The sequence below is a fragment of the Rhinopithecus roxellana genome, chromosome 17, assembly GCF_007565055.1.
Source record: "Rhinopithecus roxellana isolate Shanxi Qingling chromosome 17, ASM756505v1, whole genome shotgun sequence".
Lineage (NCBI taxonomy): Eukaryota > Metazoa > Chordata > Mammalia > Primates > Cercopithecidae > Rhinopithecus > Rhinopithecus roxellana.
This window is the reverse complement of record NC_044565.1, coordinates 24,011,679-24,030,734: the sequence shown is the minus strand read 5'-3', so window position 1 is coordinate 24,030,734 and position 19,056 is coordinate 24,011,679. Positions and strand designations below refer to the sequence as shown.

The 19,056-nt window shown below is 47.2% G+C and overlaps 1 protein-coding gene across 2 annotated transcripts in view; it reads left to right on the top strand.

Moving 5' to 3' along the window:
- The window catches only part of ADD2 (adducin 2), a 112,016-nt gene that overhangs the window by 68,665 nt on the left and 24,295 nt on the right, over positions 1-19,056 (top strand). For both annotated transcript variants that reach the window (XM_010361907.2, XM_030921589.1), the window contains 6 exons: positions 2,136-2,287; positions 2,730-2,810; positions 5,987-6,136; positions 7,616-7,759; positions 10,462-10,560; positions 15,245-15,421. In XM_010361907.2, the coding sequence (XP_010360209.1) occupies positions 2,136-2,287; positions 2,730-2,810; positions 5,987-6,136; positions 7,616-7,759; positions 10,462-10,560; positions 15,245-15,421 (803 nt within the window). The remainder of the gene's footprint in view (positions 1-2,135; positions 2,288-2,729; positions 2,811-5,986; positions 6,137-7,615; positions 7,760-10,461; positions 10,561-15,244; positions 15,422-19,056) is intronic.

Genomic DNA, 19,056 nt, shown 5'->3' with positions numbered 1-19,056 from the left:
TGTAATGATCAAATCAGGGTGATTGGAATAACCATCACCTCAAACACTTATTTCTTTATCTGAGAACATCCCACATCTTTTCTTCTAGCTGTTTGGAAATGCACTACGAATTCTTGTTAACTATAGTCGCCTCATTGTACTTTCAAATTCCAGAATTTCTTCAGTCTGTGTGTGTGTTTTGTACTCATTAATCAACCTCTCTTCATCCCCCTTCTCTTGAGACACGGGGCAGGGGATCGGGAGCTCCTTTTGAGCCCTTCTGTTCTCGTCTTCTTCTGCCCCTTGTACCTGTGGGTGAGGTAATCCTCTTAGTTGAACCTCCAAGGGGTTGGGGAGGGAGACTTCCTTTGATACAGACACAGAGGATGTGATGGGGTGAGTGTTTTCAGACCTATTCTGGCCCCCTGGCCATCACTGGGGCCCCATGGTTATTTGTGGGAGAAGTATTCAAAGAACTGTGGTATAGACTGTATAGACCTCCCAACATCAGCCCCACCTGCCCGCCTTTGCCTGGGGCCCTGTGCTTTTGACATGCCCTTGCTGCTAGGCATGAAGCAGAGAGGTAATTTCTTGTCTGGGGAACCCACAGAGGGCAGGAGGCAATCCCAGACTGGTCAATTTGAATTAGAAATCCTTAACTTTGGAAGTTTGTTGTTGTCCTTGGCAGTTAACTAGGCTTTTGGACCACTGCTGTCCCCGCTATCTGTGTTTGCAGGGCACCTGCCCTGGAGGTGTATCACCTCTGGTTGGCACAGGCCCTTGTGTGCGTTTCCTGACATGGATGATTCAAGGCCTGCTCTGCTCGCTGGATGTTGGCCCAGCACCCAGTCCACCCTCACTTTTGTAGACCACGTCATCACTTCCACTAATGGCACACTTGATGCAGGACATACATTGTACCGCCGCAAGGTTCACAGAGGTGGTAAAAGCTTCCAAAGAGCATCCTGATCCATTAAAATCTTTGGTGGGAGCTGGGAGAGGCAGCATCAGGAGGCTCCCAGCCAGAAACCATTTTAAGCCAGAACCTTTCCTATTGATTCTCTTATTGGTTCCTAGACGCTGATTCAGGCGCTGGAGTTCAGAGGCCCTCTGCTCCCTTCCTGAGACATGTAGGCAGTGGTCACCATAGTTAACGGGATAGACTGGATGTCATCTCCTAGACCCTTGCATGCCCTGAGGACAAGACTATCAAACCCTCTAGGCCCATTTCCAAATCCCTTCCACATCCCCCCAAATTCCCAGCAAGAACCACAGTATAGCTAAGGGACTGCATGCCCAGAGAGGAGCCTAGGTACCCTGCCTGAGCCAGCCTTTCAGCCAGCCACAGCTGCGCTCACTTCCAGAAGTTTATGACTTGTTAGAAAAACTTGAGGAAGTTACTTCCAGGCTGATCTGGCTTTCTTTTTTTTTTTTTTTTGAGATGGAGTCTCACTCTGTCCCCAGGCTGGTGTGCAGTGGTGCACTGCAACTTCCACCTCCCAGGTTCAAGCGATTCTCCTGCCTCAGCCTCCTGAGTAGCTGGGATTACAGGCATGTGCCACCACGCCTAGCTAATTTTTGTATTTTTAGTAGAGATGGGGTTTGACTGTGTTGGCCAGGATGGTCTCGATCTCTTGACCTTGTGATCTGCTGGCCTTGACCTCCCAAAATGCTGGGAGTCGCCGCACCCAGCCCTGATCTGGCTTTCTATTTTCCCTGTTTCTAAATCACAGAAAATGTTATTACCTGGTGTCGTTAAAAACAATGTAATAGCTGGTTTAATGACCAGTAACTTCTTCATTAATAATAACTGATGAAATATACCCCTGTTTCCACTCAGAGATTTATTCTTGCTTTGATTCAGTGCCCATCTTCAGAGTTTATGGTAAGCTTGGCATTCCCAGAATCCTTCATTCTGCGTCCTTGAGATTTGCCATGATTTTTGAGCAAAAGCTTATCTGAATGAGCAGACTTTATTGGGCACAAATGTCAATTTGTGGACTCCTTCCCCAGGTAAGGGTCAAAGAATGTTTAATTCCCTGCCTGGGGAAGTTTCCTGTGCAGGTTTAGTGCCAGTGAGAATTTGGAGAACACTGGAGCAAGGAAGGGGAGGGCAGATGGGCCCTGGCCCTGAGAGAACTGCACTGTCCCTGCAGATGTCTCCATGATGACACCCATTAATGACCTCCACACGGCTGACTCCCTGAACCTGGCCAAAGGGGAGAGGCTCATGCGGTGCAAGATCAGCAGTGTCTACCGACTCCTGGACCTCTATGGCTGGGCCCAGCTGAGCGACACCTATGTCACGGTGAGCAGAACACCCTGGAGTTGGGTGGGGCACCGCGTGTGGTCCCACAAAACTCAAAGGGAGAACTCCTGACCCTTGGCATGGCCATGGCACTGCTGGTGACCTTTGGTCAAAATGCACTGAGCCCTGCCAAGGTTTTTAACCACTGTGGTCATTGATAAGGCAGCCTGCCCAGCGGGCACTTCTTTGGATGGGAAGGAACTCCTGGATCCTATACTAGAGTTACCCTTGATCATAGTGAGTTTCCTTTTCTAGCTCCCTTTCCCTGCTCCAAATAAAGGCTGAGTCCTTTTTATCTCTCATGGCTGGGGGGAGAGATAAGAGTTCATTAGAGGAAGACTTGGGTGCAGTGGATTCAGGGGAAGAGGGGATTCAAGCACAGTGTCCTTGGAAATGCCCCTTCTCCCTCTTTCCCTCCTGAGAACGAGTGTCTTTCCTCCAGTTGAGAGTCAGCAAGGAGCAGGACCACTTCCTGATCAGCCCTAAGGGAGTTTCTTGCAGTGAAGTCACAGCGTCCAGCCTGGTGAGTACAGTCCAGCATCACTGCCCACTCCTTATTGAAATGACAGCACTTTCTCTGTTCCCACAGTGTTAGGTTGTCTCCAAATTGGTCACTATTGCGCTGTGGAGCTCACAATCTGGTAGGGCGGAGAAGATACATGGAACAAACTAAGTGTCCAGAGCATGATGCGACCAAGAGACCAATTGCCAGGAGGAGGCGGCAAGTGCAGAGAGAGGGAGGAGGGAGCAGAGATGGGCCTGGCATCCTCTCAGCAGACTCATGGGATGGCTACGCCTGGGATTAGACCATGATGGTTGGGAGTAGGGGACCTTTCTGGATAGGGGGTACATTAGAATAAGAACCAAAGCAGCACGAGATTTGTCCAGCACTGGTACCATTAGAGATGCTTCTGGGTCCCCTTTCAGTGTTGCTCCTTTTAGATGAGGTAGAGGCTTTCAAAAGTTACTGTAGTTCAGGAAATATTTCTGGATGGGAGGAGGAAAGCATAGAAAGGACTGTCTTAGAAGCAGAAAAGGCCCAATCCTTCTCAGATACATGGGCTGCGGCTGCTGTGCCATGTACCTCGGAGAGGAGGATACCACCTTGGGGGCCTCTGCCAGGCTTGAGACATGCTTAGGTGTAGAGTCCAGCTACTCAGTCAAAAGTTCAGGCTCAGCAAGTCATAGAATATCTAGGCAGGGCAGGACTTCCACCATGGCCAAGGCCACTTGAGAGGCAGGAAAGGAAACTGGTGCCCAGGGAGGGGAAGCACCTTGCACAAGGCTACCCAAGGAGGTGATGGCCAAGTCAGAGCTGGAACCACAGAGACAAGGATGACACAGGCTCTGTCTGTAAGGTGTTCATGGTCTGGTTGGAGGAGAGAGGCGAGGTAATCAGCTATTTAAGCTCAGGGTAGAGAGTGTTCCAGTAAAGGTGAAGGAAGCTTGGGGAGCCTGGAAAGGGGCACCCTACCTCACCAGGAGCTGTAGGAGGAGGAGGGAATGAGGGAGGAGGCTTCTAGCTGAAACCATGGTGCAGGAGTGGAGTCAGTGGGATATGAACCAGTGGGGTAAGCAGACTTAGACCATGGTGGCAAGGAGAGGTTTGGCGGAGGTGACTCTGTCCTCAGCAGGAGTGCAGCATGCATCAAGCCCAGATGCATACAAGAGCCCTGTGCATGCATTTGGGAGGACAGGTGAGTGGCCGAGTCTGACTCAAGTGTTCAGTATCTAGAGGTGACCTTGGAAGGGGATAGGGTCCAAGTGATAAATGGCATGGAAGATCTTGTTACGGTGTTTTGGCTTTATTCTGCTGGACACGCAGAGCCACCGAAGTGCAAGCAGGGGAGTAATGCAAGCAGGTTTCTATTGTAGAAAGATCACTCAGAAAGCTGTGTGGAGGCCAACTGACACCTAGGTGGGGTTATTACAGCAAGCTGGGAAGGAAATTCCGGGCCTCTGTGCTTAGTAGGCCTGGTGATCAGTTGAGTTGGGAGTATGGGATTGAATTTGAGGAGCTGGTGGGACATTCAAGAGATGTCAGTTGGCATTTGGTTATTCTAGGTTCAGAAGAGATGCAGGCTAGAGATACAGGTTTGAATCATGGGCATGAGATGTTTATGGAGTGTGTGTAGACATAGGGCTGCTGTGTGTGGTTGTACAGTTTGTGTACTGCACAAGGGAGCCTGGCTAATAAGGAGGAGAATAGAGAGTGAAATCCAACCTGTATTCCTCTCACTAAGTGTGTCCTAGCATTGGGCTTCTGTTTGGAATTTGCACAAAGGCAATGCCCACACATCAAGCCCTATGTCCCTGGGCTGTCCTCAAGAAGGAGTGCCTGCTTTCCCATTTGTACAAAGGCACTATATGGGAGGGTGGCTGTTGTATTAGGCTGTGGAGGTTCTTGAGTGACAACAGATCACACATCCAATGATGAGATATAAAATATGTGAGATCAGAGAGAGATCATCTGAGAGAGGGAATTCTAAACAGGCCACATGTCCAAGGAAGTGGGGGAGCTGGGCTGAGGGAAACTGGAGGCCAGCACTCCATACTTAGGTTTAAAGTACCTGAGGTGGGAGAGTTGCTGCAGCTTTTAGGGGTCACGCTGCCTTGACGTCTGTGAAATTCACTTAAAATAGGATATTGTAAGTGGAGGTTTGTTGAACATCTTCCTGATGCTTCTATATAAGCAAACGCCAGCAGCACATCCCTCCGCCCACATTAGTGTCGGTCTCCCTGCTTTGATGCCCATCTTGTCTGCCTGGGCTTTCTGGAGTGGGAGTGATGAGCAATTTGAGGAACTGCTCTGTGTGCCACATTCAGGATGTCATGGGTGCCTCAGTTTTAAGGGCTAAATTTGTGGTGAGTTTTAGAGACTATCATCTGGCTTGTTAACGTCCAGGGAACAACTGCAGTCAGTGAAGTTAGGTTAACTCCCACCTGCCGGGAGATTGCACTCCGGGAAGCCGGGGAGGTGTTCAGTGAGAGTGCACTGGGAGGGGCTGGCTTTAGGATTTGGATTTGTGCTGGGTGATTTGAGAGAGAGTTCTGTTTACCTTGGATTGTGGGCTTTCAGGACACGGGAAATTCTGTGATTGAATATTTTACTGCTTTTTATCCAGGAGGCAGGGGAGTGGGGGCGCAGAGTGAGGCTAGAGCTGTCATTGGTAAAGCAGCCGCAGCCTCTTTGCGCCTCATTGAGAAAGGGCTCAGTGTGGACATTACTCCCCCTGGAAGGCCTCTCAGATGCTCCTTTTCTGCTGGGATGAAAGACTCCCCCGTCTCTGTCTAGAGAATTCTGTGCATGACTCTTTTCTAGCACTTTGCTACCACATGTGTGGTCTGTGGATCACTTGAGAACTTGTTAGAAATGCAGGCTCTCAGGCCCCCCCCAACCTCTGAATCAGAACCTCCATTTGATTGGGCTTCGGGTGATTCTCATGCATAGTCAAGTCTGAGAAACTGTGCTCTCGCATTTCTCCTACTGAATTATAATCGTCTGTGCTCCTGTTAGACTGTGCACTCACTGAGGGCAGGAACTGGTTTGTTTTCTTCCAACACCAAGTCAATCATTGCTCACAGTGTCTAGAATGTGTGAATATAGGTGGGTGGCACATGCTGGGCCCACCAGCTGGGAGAGGAGTGAGAGGCCTCCACCACCCTGTTGCCATAAGTCTCTCTTCTTCCCTGGCGCAGATCAAGGTGAACATTCTGGGAGAGGTGGTGGAGAAGGGCAGCAGCTGCTTCCCAGTGGACACCACGGGCTTCTGTCTGCACTCGGCCATCTATGCAGCTAGGCCCGATGTGCGCTGCGTCATCCACCTGCACACACCGGCCACAGCAGCGGTGAGTGGGCTCCTTCTCAGCCAGCCAGGGAAAGACATAAGGCAGCCGAGGTTGTAGCAATCTCGTCACTTTAAACAGTCTGGAAAGATCTAGAACTCAGGCCAAGGTGAAGCGAGAGACCTCCCAACGTGGAAATGCCCAGCCTCTCCACCTTTCTGACTACTAAAGTCATAGCATAACATGAAGACGTGGAATGTCTGTTCCATTGTGTCCCCCACCCTGCTGCATACACAAGCTGGGACCCCTTGCCCGGGGGACAGTGCCTTCTAAGTTTCTACTCAGGTCAGTCCTGTTGGACCAAGGGGTGGGGCCTGCACCCACGAAGCCAGGCTCTGGTGAGGAGATATATTGACAGAGGACAACCAGTTGGTGGGAACCTGGACTGTGTCCACTTTCCCATAGCGTAGGCTGAGAGTAGGGGACATTGCAAACAAAACTGAGAGGGAATAGAAAGAAGAGCCTCAAGGAGCAGGTTGTCCCCCCCTGGGGGGACATGTGTGCCTAAGGCACTGCAATGTTACTTAGAAAGACGGCAGACAACCAGTTCTGGGCACTCCCCCCCGAACCCCACCCTATCCTGCTGACCCCTAGGCCACACACCTACAGGGACAGAGTAGGCTGACTTGTTATCAGCCTGTTTTCTCAGCAAAGTACACTGGTTATGAACACTCAGACCTTCCAGAATTTGGACTAAGATGTGAAGATGTATTTGTGCCAAGTATGCATCTTTGCAGAGCTCAGGGCTAAGTCAGGGCAGAATGAGTGAAGGAGGGCAAGGGTTCTTCTAAACCCCTCCATGCTCCTTGCTTAAAAAAAAAATATTGCACACTCTGTCCACCATGAGCAGCTCACTTTTAATAAGTGGTGGGGCAATGGGTTACAACCTGTGTTTCAACCCTGGGATAACACAAGTGCTGGTCCAGCACTTGTATTATCCCAGTCCCAGGGGCAAGAGATTGCTTTTGAGGTGGGACCTTTGTATTGGGTAGCTAATAATTTCATTCCTTTTAACATGGGACTTTTCAGTGGGCCTCTCTCTTTGTCAAAAGTCATGACCTTATCTGCACTGAAACCAAAGCTGAGGGTCTCCAGCCTACCCCAAGAGATCTGGACTCTGCTTACCCTAGGCTGGTGCAAACTCCACCACAGCCTGCCTCTTCCCAGAGTTATATGACAAAAGCAAAGCTGTGTGAGGCGGGGAGAGTGGGAGGGGCAGCAATAGGTCTCTGGAGTGCATTCTTTCTAGCAATTCTAAAAGGTGATATGTTGACGTGGCTGCTGTGAAAGCAGTGATGGAAAGACGCTAGAGCAAGCCACGTGACAGCACACCCAAGCCAGGTGGTGGAGGAGCCCAGGGCTTTCTTGTGCCTGCTCCCCACCCTCACCCCTCACCAGCCCCCAGAGTGGAGCTGGACTGTGCTGCTCTGAGGAAAGGGCTGGGAGGGCTGCAGGTGCTAACCACGCCATTGTCTCTCTAAGGTGTCGGCCATGAAGTGGGGCCTCCTGCCTGTCTCCCACAACGCCCTGCTGGTGGGGGACATGGCCTATTACGACTTCAATGGGGAAATGGAGCAGGAAGCCGATCGGATCAACCTGCAGAAGTGCCTTGGACCCACCTGCAAGGTTAGCTTAGCTCTTCTGGGACAATAATCTGGAGTGGCATTATCAAAAGCCATCATCACAAAAATGACATGTGTTCGTTGGACAGTAAGGGAGGAAGAGAGGAGAAAAAAAAGAGAAAGATCTCCCTATCCCACTACCCTGAGATTTTGCTGTGCACCCTAAATATATTCAAATTTATATTTGCAAAACTAGGATCATAAAATGAGTTGTTTTTCCCTCAGCAATATATAGTAATTACCTGTGTATGTTATTAAATATTTTATCTATCACCATTTTAAATTATTAAATTTAATTAAATTATAGTACAACTACTCACAGACTACATTATGTGAATAGTTGTGCTATACTTTACCTGAATATTCTTCTGTGGTTGAACATTAGATGGTATTTTTCAGCTGGGTGCAGGGCTCACACCTGTAATCCCAACACTTTGGGAGGCCAAGGCAGGTGGATCACCTGAGCCCAGGAGTTCAAGACCAGCCTGGGCAACATGGCCAAACCCTGTCTCAATAAAAAATACAAAAATGAGTGAGGCTTGGTGGTATGCACCTGTGGTCCCAGGTACTTAGGAGGCTGAGGCGGGAGGATTGATTGACCCCAGAAGCTGAAGGCTGCAGTGAGCTGTGATCACACTGCTATACTCCAGCCTTGGCAACAGAGTTAGACCCTGTCTCAAAAAAAAAGAAGATTTTTTTCTTTCTGAGTTTTTTCTTTATAAAAACAACACATTGATGAAAATCCTCTCAGCTAAATCTTTGTGTGAGCTCAGGATGAGTTTCTTAGGACAAGTTCGTAGGGCTGCACGGGCTAGAACTCTCACTTCATGTCGCCAAATCGCCTCACATGGTTTGTTCACTGGCCCACCCTGTGTCTAGGATATGAGAGTGCCACTTCCCTGCAGTCTCCCCAAACTTGAGTGTTGTCGCCTTTATTTTTCTGCCAACTTGCAAGAGAAAAATGGAATCTTATTGTTGCTTGACTGAACTCTTGAGCCCAGTTTTATAACAGCACATAATTGGGGGTGGTTAGCTCAGTATGGCACAACCATGGAGCTAGTCTGGGTTGATGGGCGCTTTGCCACTGTCCTGGCAAGGAATGCACTGCCCGAGTCATTTCCCACGAGTCCCTGTCTTCTCTAACACAGTGAGGTATCCTGCCTCTGTCTTCTGATGTCCTCCAGAGCGTTATTTAGAGTGTGGGGAGAGGGATGAAATGTTCACATCTACGAAGTGCTACAAGAATTTGAGAGATGGGGTATTCATTGTTTGTAGTACTTTTTGTGGGCCACAGTCATCATCTCTTTCTGTTTCTCTGGCACTTCAGAGGAAAAACTACCAGCTGTTTTCAACAAGAGAGGATGTGATGTTGAGAGCCACGAGGCTTCAGCCCAGGCTCTGCCTGGAGACAGATCTGACACATGGATCTGTGTCCCAGCTCCCAGGCTGGTGTCATCTCATTCCAGAGAGTTCTTCAGAGTAAAATCAATGAAGAAAATTTTCTGGCAGGGAAGATACAGTTGGACTCTAGGGAGTTGTGCTCTTGGTACAAATTCAGTTTGGGTTCCCCGACTTTTACCCACCTTTCCCTGACTGAGTCTAAAACATTGCACTAATAGTGGGAACCCCTGGCTTCTAGTTCAGATGCTTCCCCTAATTAGCTAAGAGACTTTTAGTTTTTGTGTGTGTGTGTGTGTTTTTTTTTTTTTTTTTTTTCTTGAGATGGAGTTTTGCTCTGTCACCGACTAGGGTGCAAATGGTGCAATCTTGGCTCACTGCAGCCTCTACCTCCCAGGTTCAAGTGATCCTCCCACCTCACCCTCCCGAGTAGCTGGGACTACAGGCAGGCATCATCACACCCAGCTAATTTTTAAATTTTTGTACTTTTAGTAGAGATGGGGTTTCACCATGTTGGCCAGGCTGGTCTCGAACTCCTGACCTCAAGTGATCCGCCCACTTTAGACTCCCAAAGTGCTAGGATTACAGGTGTGACCCACCACACCCGCCTGAGACTTTTAGTCTTTTCAGGCTTTTATTTTCTTCTCTGTAAAACCCATGAGTTAGATTAGAAGGTCACTGTGGCCTCTTTCTAGAGCTGTGAGCTCTCAGAGCTGACAGGGCCTCATTGAGTTTATGGTGCAGAAACCTAAGGCCCAGAGCGATGATGTGGCTCACCTGTTTCTGCAGGGCCACCGCTCAGAGAACCGCCCCCTGGGGCTTTGACTCCCACATCGACTAAGTCACAGGAGCAAGAGATGGCTTTTGAGGTGGGAACTTTGTATTGGACAGCAAATAATTTTATTCACTTTAATACGCACACCAGTTTTTCAAACTTCTAAGCTTTCTAAGGCCTAAAAACCCAAGCATTGCCTAAAGAAATGACCAAGCTATTTAGTCTGTTTTAAAATGCCTTTTCAATTTCAATTTTTAAAATGCCTAAAACCCCAGGCATTGCCTAAAGAAATTGATCAAGCTATTTAGTCCCAGTTTTAAAATGCCTTTTCAATTTCTTAGGGTAGATGCTTTGAGTTAAAATCCCATGTCAGGTAGCTTTCGGGTATTTGATTAGAGAACATAAACAAGGAGTTGGGAGAAGGGGCCCTGGGATTGGTTGTGGAAGTTGATCTAAATAAAATGAAAAACCTCTCCCTCTTAACTAAAGTTTAGAAGACTTAAGGTTTTAATTGACTATTTATTCCTCTACAGATCCTGGTGCTAAGAAACCATGGAGTGGTTGCTCTGGGTGACACCGTAGAGGAAGCATTTTACAAGGTCTTCCACCTGCAGGCTGCATGTGAGATACAGGTGAGCACATTCTCCTGGGAAGTGGGCCCAGGATTGAGCTCTGACAGGGGCCTGTGGGCAAATGTGGTGACCCTGTTGGCTGTGATTCAGGGAGTCTTTTGATCCCAGCCTTCTAAAGGCCTTGCCCTATTTCTCTGCCTGGGCACCAGCTTATCCTGAAGTTTCACACTTAGGATTAGTTCTGTGGCTTTGAAAAATGTATCAGCATTGTCCAACAACCAATAAATACCCACTTCTTGGGAGTCAGTGCCCAGTCTGGGGAGCTGCCTGGGCTCATCAACTGGACAGTGGGAGAAACTGTAATAAGGCATAGAAATTTTTTACCGTGCTCATATGTTACATGGGGTATACCTGTTTGCACCTATGCCCAACGGACACACATGTAGGTTTTTTTTTTTTTTTTTTTTTTTTTTTTGAGGGGAGGGGGTTGGTTCGCAAAGGCCAGGAACATGGTCAAGTCCAAAAAGAGAAGTGGAAAGCAGGCCAATTGGAGTGTTGATGTGGCGGCCTTAACAGCCAGGGCAACCCCAAGTGATGTCCAGGAAGCTGTCATGGAATCCCTAACTGGGAAGGGATGGAGATGACAGGAGTGTCAGTGATCAGGGAACCCCCTAGAGGAGTTGGTGGAGAAGCAGCAGGAAAACAGAAAAACCTGTAGTTTTTTTTGTTTTTGTTTTTTTGAGACGTAGTCTCGCTCTGTCGCCCAGGCTGGAGTGCAGTGGCGTGATCTCGGCTCACTGCAAGCTCTACCTCCCAGGTTCACGCCGTTCTTCTGCCTCAGCCTCCCTAGTAGCTGGGACTACAGGCACCCGCCACCAGGTCCGGCTAATTTTTTGTATTTTTAGTAGAGACGGGGTTTCACCATGTTAGCCAGGATGGTCTTGATCTCCTGACCTTGTGATCCACCCGCCTCGGCCTCCCAAAGTGCTGGGATTACAGGCGTGAGCCACTGCGCCCGGTCACAAACCTATAGTTGTATAGACAACAAGGTGGTGTTGGATAAGCCAAGCACACACTTTTCAATGTGGCAAGTTGGTAAGGAGCAGGTAGCGGGCCTTGCACAACCCTGAAAAGACCTTATTAACCAGACCAGGCTGACCGGGCTCCATTCTCCCCACTCTGGGCTGTGTGCCCTTGGGTAGAAGACTTGCCTTGCTTGAGCCTCTGTCTCCTCAACTGTAGACGTGGGGCCCAGTGGGTCGCTGTGAGGACGCAAAGAGGGGTGTTGCTGATGATATTTTTAGGACTCAACTGACATATAGAGGCCCGTTGCTCCTGGATGAGTCAGCTCTTTGCCCAGCCCCTTGGTGTCCCGTCCGCCCTCTCCTGGCCGGCCTAGGCAGAGCACCACCCAGCAGAAGAGGTCTTTCTCTTGGAGGTACTCTGGGGAGATTGAAATCTGCCTGGAAACGTCACTGGTAGAGGCTCTGCAGTGGGACCTTTTCAATCATTTTTAGAGGATATGTGGTGAGGACAACTGTGAAGATAATGATGAGGAAGTGTTAGAGGCAGTGGTCAGAACAGGAGCAGGTGGACACAGACCCAGCTGGTGCCTTTCTGATGTGATGTGGTACCCCCCCTACTGCCCAACCAAAGATTCTGGCCCTGAGCTCTGACCACTGACTGGTGGAAGAATCTGGTGGAGCCTCTGGGATACAGGGAAGCTACTCTCCCTTTCCCACATCTGAACTCTTAAGAGCTCCCTATCTTCCTTCTGGAGAAGAGTCTTCAATAAGAAAATATCTCCTGTAAAAACGTCATCTCTGCAAAGACAGCTCAGCCCTAAAAATGAATGGAGAGGGATGCCCACGTGTCGCACCACCCCACATGGTGAGGTACGCCTCTCCCAGGATGCAGGCCCCCAGAAACAGTTTCTGGACAGTGTAAAGGGCAGAGCTGCCAGCCCCACTTCCTCAGTTGCTGTCACTTTCTTTGCAGGACTGGTTTGCTGAGACCTTGTTATAGGACCTCAGGCAATGCAGACAGATAACCCCGGGAAAGCTCCAGTGACCTTTTTTTCCCCCCCAGCTGCACCTGACAGCCCCACTCCCCCAGTTGCTGTCACTTTCTTTTTAGGACTGGTTTGCTGAGACCTTGTTATAGGACCTCAGGCAATGCAGACAGATAACCCCGGGAAAGCTCCAGTGACCTTCCCGCCCCCCCCCCCCCCAGCTGGTAGAGCAGAGAGGCTTCTAGAGGTGGGAATAGAGCTGGAAGATGTGGAAGAAAAAAGCAGGAAAACCTAGAGGAGGCGTGGGCGGATCAGGGCATGAAGACCCTGGGTAACAGTGACTGCAGGTGCCACTGGGAGCACAACCCTGGCCAGGTCATTTTTGGGTGAAGCGGCCAGCACTGAAGCTCTGTTTCCATTGTGGGCCAAGTTTTCTCCCTTGGTGACCTTGGCAAACAAGCGAATGTGGCTATGGTCATGTTAGGAGTTCAAGGCTGAGAGCCTATTTATTTCTCCTGGGGATGGTGTTCTCTCTGCTCCCCATCAATTTGGGGTTCCAGGAAACTGGGTCATCCCCCACTGAGAGAGGCAGCTCCCTGCTCTGCCGACAGGCAGATGGGAAGAAGCTCAGGCAGTTCTTCTCCATCTGCTACCCATCACCATGGAAACCGGGGGAGGAAGAGGGAGGTGGGAAGAGGCAGCTCTTACAAGGTTGTGGGCAGTCTCTCCCTCTCTTCTTCTCCGTTAAGTATGGGTCCCCAGGGAATAACGCTTCTCAAAATTCATTCATCAGAACATATATACGGCACCCCATATGTCCCAGGTGCTACACTAAGTGCTTTAGATCTATTACCTTAAAGACTTCTCACAAGGTAGGTACTGCTATTTTCATTTTAGAGGAAACTGAGGCACACAGATGGTAAATAGCTGCTAAAAGTCACATAGTTGGTAAGTGGCAGAGCCAGGATTCAAACCCAGGCAGCCTGGTGCCTAGATCTGTGCCCTTAAACATTACCTGGAGAAGCGCTGCCTCACCAGGGCTGTGAGGGGCAGTGGGAGAGGTCTGTCTGTCCTCCGCTAGACGCATGGCTTGGATGAGAAGGGCTTAGATAATATTCCTGCTTCCTTCTCTTCACAGGGTGACAGGGGTCACCTGGGAGGGCTGCCTGGCTGACCTCAGAGAATTATCACAGAGGCATTTGTTAAATGATGAATTTAACACACTTTAAGGTCTGTCCCTGATCCTCTTGGGTTCGTAGACCTGTATTTGTCAGCAGGTTAAACTGGATTTTTTCATTTCCAGTAAAAAGCAACTGTCATAAAAGTACTGAAAGTTTATGTAATTAAAGCAGTTTCCCATAACAAGCAGGCTAACATGGGATATCATATTTTATTCGGAATGCTAACATAATAATGTGCAGTGCAAAACACCTGGCTCACCACCTGGAATATTCACAAGCCATTGTCCCTTTATGTGGCTGGATTTATCATCCAGGAAGCCAAACCCTAACCAATTATATCTGAGTGGTAGATACATGAGGGTAAATAGAATGTACCATTAGATGAGCATGGAATTAAAAAAATAAGAGGATTTGTTAGATTAATGAGTGTTTTTTAGGATCATTCTAAAATTGCCTACTGTATACACACACCTCTTATCCTAATACTCAGAGTCCATTGCCTACAACCACTTGCATTGCCCTCCCCATGTAGCCTTGACAATGGACAGACAATCTAAGTCCATGAGTGAGAACTCTCACCCCTGCACAGTGCTTGGCTGTAGGCATTTTATCTGTCTCTCTTTTCTGGGCTTCCTTGACTGACTAACCCCATTGTGGAGAATGTATTCTTCCTTTGGACCTGTGAATTCATCCCATGAGGTTACAAATAAATTTCATTGGCTTGGGAGCCAGCCTATTTCTTTCAAGTGACTGTTAAAAAAATATAGGAGAGGTCAGCCATGGTGGTTCATGGCTGTAATCCCAGCACATTGGGGGGCCAAGGCAGGTGTATTGCTTGAGCCCAGGGGTTCGAGACCAGCCTGGGCAACAGGGCAAGACCCCATCTCTACTAAAAATACAAAAATTAGCTGGGTGTGATGGTGCACATCTGTAGTCCCAGCTACTCAGGAGGCTGAGGTGAGAGGATAGCTTAAGCCTGGGAGGTTAAGGCTGCATTGAGCTGAGATTGTGACACTGCCCTCCAGCCTGGGCAACAGAGACCCTGTCTCAAAATAAAAATAAAAAACATCTGAGATATTTCAAACATACAGAAAAATGCAGAGACTAACATAATAGACACCCATACTTACCACTCAGATCAAACATATTCATAACCTCTGGCTTCAAATCTTGAAGAAACAAAATATTACTAACAAGAACTGAAGTCCCCTTTGAAGTCCTTTCCAGTCTCATCTTCCCTCCCTCCCTAGATATAATCACAATTCTAGGTTAATCTGTATCCCAGGTAACTTTCAGTCCTCTGTTTTGTTTGAGTCTTAAGGTTTAACGCTTGCTATTTCCTTCTTTATAATCTCTAAGAACTGGCATCAGGAAATTAATAGCTCTTTTCTTGGAAATGGGTGCATGCCTATCAAGGGTGGGTGGCTCTTTCTCAGTTTGGCCTCTAAGTTCTCCTCTGTGACTCCCCACTCTCTCATTACATATAGGAGCATACATAAGTGCAGGGTACTCGTGTGCACATGGGCTGAGGGCTCTCTGCTCTTTGCTACAGGTGTCGGCTCTGTCCAGTGCCGGGGGAGTGGAGAACCTCATCCTCCTGGAGCAGGAGAAGCACCGGCCCCATGAGGTGGGCTCTGTGCAGTGGGCCGGGAGCACCTTTGGGCCTATGCAGAAGAGCCGGCTGGGGGAGCACGAGTTTGAGGCCCTCATGAGGATGCTGGACAACCTGGTGAGTCTGCTGACATTGCCCTTCCAGGCCAGTCCATTGAGGCTTAGCCCCCTGGAACCAGGAATTATAAGGCATCAGGAGGGCACAAGAACTGCCAGCATCACAGTTAGGTTGTTGAAGCCTCGTTGATGGGAAATTTGATTGAGAATGTGTGGTTATTCTAATAGTAGTTGAATTTTTGTAAACTGTGGACTTTGCCACCACCAACTAAGTGCTGTGGATGTTGTCATATTTGCAGAGTCCTCTATGAAAAGTTGTAGTCTAGGCCGGGCGCAATGTCTCACACCTGTAATCCCAGCACTTTGGGAGGCCGAGGCAGGCAGATCACGAGGTCAGGAGATTGAGACCAGCCTGACTAATGCAGTGAAACCCCGGCTCTACTAAAAAAAAAAAAAAAAAAAAAAAAAATTAGCTGGGCTTGGTGGCACACGCCTGTAGTCCCAGCTGCTCAGGAGGCTGAGGCAGGAGAATTGCTTGAACCCGGGAGGCGGAGGTTGCAGTGAGCTGAGATTGTGCCACTGCACTCTAGTCTGGGTGACAGAGTGAGACTCCGTCTCAAAAAACAAAAAGGGTCATAGTCCAGTAAAAACCAGGACACAGAGTCTATCTTATCCTGGGGCTTTGCTCATATCTTTTATGTAGTTAATTTTGTCTTTCTGTTCATTTCATGACTTTTAATGCAGAAAACACATAATACTACTAATTTTCTTAATCCTAGGCAGCACCTTTGTAACAATATCCTATTGTAGTGAATAAATGAACTAATCAATCATGTAATGAATTAAACTAGCATGTGTCTAGGAGTGGGCTGGCTCTTCAAAGGATACAAAAAAAATTTTAAGACATACTTTCGTCTTCTGAGGGCTAACAATTTAGCTGATAATATGGGATATAAACAGGTGACAATTCAGGAACAAGAGGAAAGCATATGCAATGAGGAGCTAATTGCATAAGAGGCTGTAACTTCTTAGATTGCTCAGAGAAGTGAAAGATGAACTCTGTTTATAACGTTCCGTCTGATTCATTTTTCTCATTCTCACTGCTACCATCTTGGGCCTTCTTTATCATGTCAAGGTTATTGCAATAATGAATACATTTCTCCCTGCCTTCGGTTCCTCCTAATCATCTCTACTTTGTTACTAGGCTGACCATGAGGGCCACTTTATAATAATGAAAGGTACAATCCACAGTGAAAATACAACTCCCATTAACATTTGTATGCTGAGTAATCTCTGCCTAAAGAAAGCACCACGACTAGATGGTTTCATACAAGAATTCTTTCCAACCTTTAAGACACAGATAATTCTGTTATTTAAACTGTTTCAGAGAGGAGTGAAAAAAGAATACTAAGCCATAATCATTGTAACATAATTAGACCAATTTTTCTTTGAACGTTGATGAAAAATGCTGCATGAAAACTAGTAAATAGTATCAAGCCTAATAGTAGAATAATAATATACAATAACTGGTGGCTCATTCTTAGAATTCAGTGATGACTTAGTAATACCAATCTATAAATCTTTTAAATGTATTTCATGATATTGAAGCATCAAAGGATAAAAACTTTTGATCTGTCCAGTATGGTGGCTCACTCCTGTAATCTCAGCACCTTGGGAGGCCGAGACAGGTGGATCGCTTGAGCCCAGGAGTTCAAGACCAGCCTGGGCAACCTAGCAAGACTCTGTCTCTACAAAAAATACAAAACATAGCCAGGCATGGTGGCATGTGCCTATTAAACTTTTAAACAAAACAATTATTCTTGGTCATAGCACTATTATTTAATACTATTCTAGAATAATACTGGAATTCAATCCAAGGCAATGAAGTATAAGAGGTATAAATATTTTCACGCCTGTAATCCCAGCACTTTGGGAGGCTGAGGCAGGTGGATCATGAGGTCAGGAGATTGAGACCATACTGGCTAACACGGTGAAACCCCATCTCTACTAAAAATACAAAAAATTAGCCAGGCGTGGTGGCGGGCACCTGTAGTCCCAGCTACTCGGGAGGCTGAGGCAGGAGAATGGTGTGAACCCGGGAGGCGGAGCTTGCAGTGAGCCAAGATCGCACCACTGCACTCCAGCCTGGGCAGCAGAGCGAGACTCTGTCTCAAAAAAAAAAAAAAAAAAAAAAAGAGGAAAGGAAATTATTATTTACAGATAATGTGGTTACATGCCTATAAAGTCCAAAAAAAAATCAACTGAAAAGAATATTAGAAATAATGAGAATACTTTTATAACTACCTGATGGGTTCTTCCTGCCCATTACACAAGCAAAATCATTTCACAGAGACCATGGCATTACAGTAAAGAAAAAGTTTAACTGATGCGAGCCTGGCCACACCATGCGGGAGATAGACTCAAATCAATCTCACTGAAGCCTCAGAGGTTAGGAATTTTTCAAAGGGGGTTTTTCAAAGATTCCTGGTCTTAAACTCTTGGGCTCAAGTGACCCATCTGTCTCAGCCTCCCAAGGTGCTGAAATTACAGGTGTGAGCCACTGTGCCAGGAAGATTCAAAGATAGTTTGGTGGGTAGAGGGCTAAGGTGTGGGTGCTGCTGACTGGTTGGGGATACAGTCATAGGAGTGTGGAATATGGTACTTGTGCACTGAGTCTGCCTATGGGTGGGGCCACAGGACTGACCGAGTCCCAGGGCCACCCAGTTGTCAGAAATGCAAAAGCCTGAAAAGATATATCCAAAGGCCAATCTTAGGTTCTACAATAGTGATATTATTTACAGGAGTAACTGGGGAAGTTGTAAATCGTGTGACCTCTGGAATAATGGCTGGTAATTATTTAACTATGCCTACATCTTAGAAAATTCAGGCCCCTTTCCTCTTCCTAACTTGGTGGTCTTTCATTAGTTTTACAAGGGCAGTTTAGTTTTTGGGAAGGGCTGTCATCATTTACACTATGAACTAAATTTCTCCTGAAGTTAGCTTGGCTCACATCCAGGAATGAGCAAAGCCAGCCAGCTTGTGAGGCTAGAAGCAAGACAGAGTCAGCCATGTCATGTCTTACTTATCTCACTGTCATAATTTTGTAAAGGTGATTTCAGTTTAAGGTGGTCAGTTATGCAAATATATACAAAAATTAGAAGTTTTTGTGTTTTAACATTAACTACTTTGAAAATATAATAATGGGAGAAAATAATCCTATTTGCAAATGGAGTACAATCATAAAATATTAAAAAGCAGAATCCATTTTTTAAAACCATAAAACTTTATTAATAGACATCAGAGAAAACCCGAAGTCAGTGAAGAGCTATAATTTATTCTTGGTTAGAAAGCTTCAATAGGGTAAAGACGTTACTTCCCCAAAATTAATCAGTAAACTCAATGGATTTCTTTCAAAAATGGGGGAAGGTACAAGGACTTGACAAAATGCCCTTCCATGTGAAATTCAGGATGGCTAGGACAATGTTACAAAAATAAAAGTAATTAGGAATGCTAATTCCACCATGACAAAGTGTGGTAAAACTTTAGCAATTAAATGGCATGGCACTAGCAGAATGGATGTGCAAAACAACGCAACAGCTCAGAGAATCCAGAAATAGATCCAAAATATATGAGAATTTAACACAGGAAAAACAGGCACTTTATAAATCAGTGGGGGAAAGATAGACTACTTGCCAT